General features: G+C 37.8%; 1 protein-coding gene across 1 annotated transcript in view; it reads left to right on the top strand.

The window, feature by feature from the left end:
- The window catches only part of LOC122547156 (AMME syndrome candidate gene 1 protein homolog), a 21,204-nt gene extending 14,973 nt beyond the window's left edge, over window positions 1-6,231 (top strand). Inside the window, exons 2-5 of the mRNA XM_043685747.1 lie at window positions 1,254-1,368; window positions 4,070-4,160; window positions 4,379-4,475; window positions 4,618-6,231. Of these exons, the coding sequence (XP_043541682.1) occupies window positions 1,254-1,368; window positions 4,070-4,160; window positions 4,379-4,475; window positions 4,618-4,669 (355 nt within the window). The 3' untranslated portion in view covers window positions 4,670-6,231. The remainder of the gene's footprint in view (window positions 1-1,253; window positions 1,369-4,069; window positions 4,161-4,378; window positions 4,476-4,617) is intronic.
- The last annotated feature ends 296 nt before the right edge of the window (window positions 6,232-6,527 follow it).

Below are 6,527 nucleotides of genomic sequence, written 5' to 3' on the forward strand. Positions count from 1 at the left end.
TCCCTTGGGGCCTTGGAGGGAAGTAAAGGGGGAGGTGTGGGCGCAAGTTTTGCATTTCTTACGGTTGCAGGGGAAGGTGCCAGGAGTGGTGGTTGGGTTGGTGGGGGGTGTGGACCTGACGAGGGAGTCACGAAGGGATGGTCTTTTCGGAACACTGATAGGGGAGGGGAGGCCCAGTCACTTACTCTGAAGGCTGAGTTTAATGCCTGTGCCTGATGGTTCTAGTATGCATTGTTTCTCAAAACTCCGCATACACAATAAATTACAGATTCATGGATCAGATTTGGAGTAGCCAAGCATTGGTTCCCTCATTGCTTCTGAGACTGATTGCAGCATCTGCAGATGCACATGCAGTTCAACTAAATTCAGAAGTCTGAGATTCTGTCATCATCTGTAGGGGGTACAAGGGAAATCTTTGCAGACTGAAATCAAATAGAGTTCACTGAACTTCTGAAAGAAAGTGTTCTTTTATACTGTTAGCCTTACAATCACAAAATGCTATTTTGAAGAAAGAGGCCATTCAGCTGTCCAAAGAGAATCCCACTCAGACCCAGACCCCCATCTTATTCCCATGACCTTCCATTTGCCATGGCAAATCCATGTAATCTGCACATCACTGAATGCCTTGTGGCAATTTAGTATAGCCAATCCACCTAACCTGCACATCTTTGGGTTGCGGGAGGAAACCAGAACACCCGGAAGAAACTCGCTCAGACACTGGGAGAACGTGCAAACTCCATAGACAGCCTTGTTGTAAGAACCATTGAAAAAGTTACATCTTGTTGGTTGAAATGCAACTGGATTCTTAATGGCATTCCAAGTGTCATCATTATTGCTGAAAAACCTCTCTGGCCTTGAAAAACCATTTCATTTTAATAGAATGTCAAATACCTACATCATGATAAATGCTGCTTCATTTTGAGTTTGCTTGATATTTCAGCTTCTACCCTACAGATATTCCAATCATTTATTTCCATTAAAGCAAATGATAGCAAAGTAAAATGCATCAACTATCTGTGATTTACTTGAATGTGGTTAATGATATCCAGTAAGTAGGCAGCTAATGTTGCTTACTACTGGAGATCCCTTGAGTTTATCTTATGATATATTGAAACTAATATCAGAAAAGGAACAGATCAAGCAACACTCTTCTTGTCGTTTGGCAGCCAAATGTGAAATCCAGGTCAATGAATTCATGATTTTATAATGGTCTGGATTTCAGTTTCAACAAGGGCTTTTTCTATCTCCTGTAGTGCCCTTAAAGACAGTCGCTTTCCTCCAATGACGAGGGAAGAACTACCACGGCTTTTTTGCTCGGTGTCTCTTCTTACCAACTTTGAAGATGTTGGGGACTACCTAGATTGGGAGGTAAGTAATTTTTACTGTATCTGTAAATCCTAGAAACACCTAATGTTTTAAATTTATACTAATGTACTTCAAAAAAACTGAATTACATTCTCCTGAGGTTGTGGCAGCAATTTTCAAACAGTAATTTGTTTTTCTTTTAAGTAGTTTAATGGAAATCTTGGAGTTTTTTTGTCAATAATTTCAAGCCATTGTATCCCACCTAGGCAGGAGGATGGACTTTTACTTACTGGCATACTTGACTCACCCCATAACCATACATGTAAATTATGCATTTACTCCTTTTTTGTTTTTGGCAAGTCCAGCTTTGCTGTGTTTCCAGACTGCAGATGAGTTTGAACATCACTGCGTCACTCTCAAACAGCCTCCGTGCTGTTGACACTTTGCATCATCGAACTTTTAAAAAATAAATTACACGACAGGTGGAAAATACAAACAAGTAGGATCAGATAGCCTGTTGGATCATAACTGGACTAATTCTCGATAGCATTAATCTGACTTCCACCATATCTCATGACACCCTTAATTAAAAATCTGTTGTACTTGATCAATTGATCCAGCTTTCATGGCTGTTTATATGAATGTTCCAGATTTGCCACATATTTTTGAATGGAGAATATGCTACTTGATTTCGCTCTCAATTGACTTTGTTCTAATCTTGAAATTTTCAAATTCCGAGGTTATTGAAGGCATAATACGATAGCCAAATGTGCAATTGAAGCTTGCATTTCTAATGTGATTTCAACATTGTACAGTGTTTCAAATACATTTAGAAAAATGGCAATAAAGAAATGATTAGGTGATTCGAACCAAAGAATCGGGAATGGAATGTTTACAAGAAAAACAAAGCTGGATGAACCTGCAGAGATGTGGATGAAATGTGATTAGAACTTGTTCTAAAAAAGTATTGCACAAGGATTATTTAGGGCAGGATGGAATCCAGTGCATGAAAATTTGGGCACATTGCTTTTATAGGGAGTAGGCAGGATGGAAAGTTGGGATCACAGAATTTTGAGTGGAAAAGTGAACTTGAAAAGTGTTTTAGTTGTGGAGTAATCTATGTAAATGCCGAGCAGATAGTGGTGTGCGAGTGGGTCTGAGTGACTTTTGATAGGTTCAAATCTCATCAGACTCCTGTAGCATCAAGATTACACACAGGGTGGGTCAGTGAAAATAAGCAGTATGAATAACAAAGGGAAAAACCAATTGCTTCGACCTTCCCATTTGTTAATTGTGTGAATTTGTTTTGTCCAATATTAATTTCACAACCTGTCAAGTGCAGAGGCTGTCAGAATATAGAATTGGAAGTAATGTGCAAAGAAGGACCCAGGAGTAGGTCAACTGGCCCCTCAAGCTTGCACTGCTGTTCAGCAAGATATTTGCTTATCTGACTGTGTCACTTTTACTGTACATCTATGCCTATATCTGATAACCTTAATCCTTGTCTATGAGGCAGGAGTTAATCTAATTCTGCCTTTAAAAATATCCAAAACGCTGCCTGTACTGCTTTTGTGGGATAAAGAGTTCTGGAGTCTTGCAACCCTCTGACTACATAACCATGTTTTTTTTGGGAAAACCTATCTGGTTCAGGAATGTCCTTTCAGGGATGTAAATCTGCCATCCTTGCTGGTCTGGTCTGAATGTGACTCCAGAGCTCCAGCAATGTGCTTTATTGCTAACTGCCCTCTGGCCAGTTGGGGATGGGCCATAAGTACTCACCCAGCCAGTGACTCTCAGATCCCATGAATGATTTTTCTTCAGAGATCACTTAAAATGAGTAAATGGTTATCATACTTTTGGGGTTTAAATTAATTAAAACAATGAAAGAAATGTAGTTTGCTGTCTAAACCCTGTGAACTTAGTGACTTTAATCCATTCTGGCATCAATGTTGTAGCCCTTCTGATTCCCTATTATCATAAATGCTAGTTAAGATATTCTGCATGTTTACAGCATATTTCGAAATGTTTATACCAATGCCTGTTGTTTTGGCATTTGTCCAAGCAAACCCTGAAATTGCATTGATCCTTGCATTATCTTTTGATCATTTTACTGCTATACTCAGCAAATTCGGTTAGCATTAAACCTCCATCTATTTCGATCAAATATCAGAAGCTAGTATTATTTTCCAGTTCAGTGAAGATTGTGGCTCTTTTTTGCAACTTCTTTCAATTTAATATAGCAACGATGCTTTTTATTTCAATTTTACAAATGGCATTCTTCTACACAATAGTGTCAACATTCACAAGGGATATGGGGTTTTTTGGACAGGAATGGTGTTGGGATATGGGGAAAAAGCAAGAAATTGGCACTAGATAATGAAGTTGGATTAGATAATAGAGCTGGTGTATTCTGTGATTTCGGTCTTCAAGATAGACACCAGTCATTTATCTCCATGGCTATGCTTTATACTCCAATTCAATTGCTCTGTTCTTTTTGTCACACCGTTTTGGTTACTTTTATTCTCCAAATCTTTATTTAATTTCCTCCATTAGGATTTAACCTGACTTCATTTTTTGAATTGCCTTTCGTTGAGCAGTATTGTATTGCTGATTGGTCCTGCATTGGAGATTTAATTTGTATTGAGAAAAATCATCTCTCAAAAAAATGGTTATCCTAGGGAAGGTCAAGTCTAAACAAAATACCGAAGCCTTGTAGCTTAAGTTTTGCATATTTCATTCTAATGAAGCTGCCAATTTCTTCCAGGTGGGTGTACATGGCATTAGAATAGAATTCATCAATGAAAAAGGATCAAAACGAACCGCCACATACCTGCCGGAGGTTGCGAAGGAGCAAGGTCAATGTTGTGCTTTATGTACAGTATAACACGGACTTCCCTCTTGTCCAATTAAAGTAACTTCATAGTGTCTGTTCTTCTGCATTTAACATTTACCGCATGACTCCAAATGTTTATTTGAAAAATAGTGACTGGCTTGCAACCTGTATCCTGTGCTTGAGTAATGAAGGTAAATTTTCTTCCAAGGCTTAAGATCTCATCTTTGTAATTTTCTACAGGTTGGGACCACATTCAAACCATAGATTCCTTGCTACGAAAGGGAGGTTACAAGCCTCCCATCACGAATGACTTCAGGAAGACAATTAAACTGACTAGGTAAATATACTGTCTCAAATTCATCAGCCCTTAAATTGAGAAAATTCAATCAAATTTGGTTTACTTAAAGCAGAACAATTTTAATGTGCTTTTAACCATATTTTCAAAAAGCTATTGAATTGTTTCACTCCTTTTACATTAGGCTTGCCTACTTGGAGCCCCATTTAAACAATTCCAATACTGGTAACATTTGAGGACCATTGCAGTGATTGTTGAACAGCAAGGACTCCTAGAAAATAAATAGTTTAAGATCTGCGTGAATCTACTTTTACAAATCTCTTACTCTAGAAGATTGCAAAAGTAAATATACTTTTGGTACTTGGTTAGTGATATTTATTCAAATATTCATGTCATGATGTACTAGAGTGAACTATCTAAAATTCTGTGTAGTTGAACTTTTAATGCTAATTAAAATGTGACCACCCCAAATATCCAAGCTTAAAAGTACAAAAATGTTTCTGAACAACATTATTTCTCTGACCAACATACTTTGACTCACTTAAAAACAAATTGTTGCTTCTGCTCCCATGAAGTTGTCAGTATGTTGGGTTGCTTATTTTTTGGCTCTTGTCTAATGCCTCCCCACAATAATTAATGGAGTTGTCATATTTTCGCAAATCCAAAACAAAGTGGAGAAAGAATTCAAGAAAAGAAACTGATGGCTTTAAATTATTTTTAAAGCAATGCCTGCATTAAAACAATAAGTTTTTGAGCTTTTGCAGTTAGAAAAAAAAACCCGCTGTTCATGCTATACCTTTTGAAGCAAAACCTGAGTATTTAAATATAAACACATTAGGATTGCTTTAGTTCCTGAGAGATTGTCTGATAAAGAAATAGTCTCATTGGTCAAAATAATATAGAAGCTCATTGTCACAGCAAAGCAGGCATGCTTTGTTTTAATTTTAAAGAAGTAACTTGCCTGAGCAGTTTCAGCAGGACCTTTTTAACCAGCAGAAGATGAGGGCTCTCAAGATGTATGCTGGGAAACTGCATCATTGGTGTTGACTTCCCTACTGGATGTCTGCAGAAGTGATTTTTGCTTTATAGCTATCTACATGCATGAGTTCTGCCAGTATATTTTGATGTGTGTGTGAGAGACAATAAGTTGTTTCTGTCAAATTCCTTTGGTGTGCCATTTTGGTAGAATAGAAAAATATCTCTAAACTCTTATTACAAAAAATTAGCTCATGAAAAATTAATTTTTAACAATGTATCAATTTCTGATGAGTAGACTTTTGCTGATATTCAAAAGAAAGTAAGCTATCTTCCTGCAATTAGAAACATTAATGTCCTTTCTTTCTGACACCTGACATGAGTTGGACCTTGATTCCATACTGGCCCATCCTTGTCTGCATTTTCAACAGGAAAGTGTAATGACCAGAGGTAACACTCTCTCATGAAATGCAAGAACAAAAATATTGTAAAATGTCCAGATAAAGCCAGATGGGTAATAATTAGCTAACTCCATTGAAGCAGAAATGAAGACTTATTGTAGGTCAAATTAAATTGGACAGTTTGACTGGATTGATACCCAATATCTGCACACAACTTCAACCAGTTAAAGGTTGTTCATATGAGATCTCGAGGGAAATTTTTTTAAAAACCCTCAAACTCAGTTACTGTTTCAGGTCAGTTTTCAGAACTCGTTTATAAAAACAAAAACACACATGATCTAGAAACAGTCTGACCAAACATACTGCTGCCTCAGTGTCAGGGACCCAGGTTCAATTCCACCCTCTAACAACTGTGTGGAGTTTGCACATCTGCATGGGTTGCCTTTGGGTGTTCTAGTTTCCTCCCACAGTCCAAAAATGAGCAGGCTTGGTGGATTGGCCATGCTAAATTACCCATAGTGTCCTGGAATGCCTAGGTTTGGTGGATTAGTCTTAGAGGATCGGCCTGGGTGGGATGCTTTTCAGAGGATCGGTGTGGACTCAATGGGCCAACTGGTCTGCTTCCACACTGTAAGGATTCTATGATTCCAATAAGTGGTGTATAATTGAGAAAAAGAGAAGATTGAAGCAATATTCTTACTCGAGCTTTACAAGGGTT

The sequence above is a fragment of the Chiloscyllium plagiosum genome, unplaced genomic scaffold (genome assembly GCF_004010195.1).
Source record: "Chiloscyllium plagiosum isolate BGI_BamShark_2017 unplaced genomic scaffold, ASM401019v2 scaf_1191, whole genome shotgun sequence".
In the NCBI taxonomy this organism is placed as follows: Eukaryota; Metazoa; Chordata; class Chondrichthyes; order Orectolobiformes; family Hemiscylliidae; genus Chiloscyllium; species Chiloscyllium plagiosum.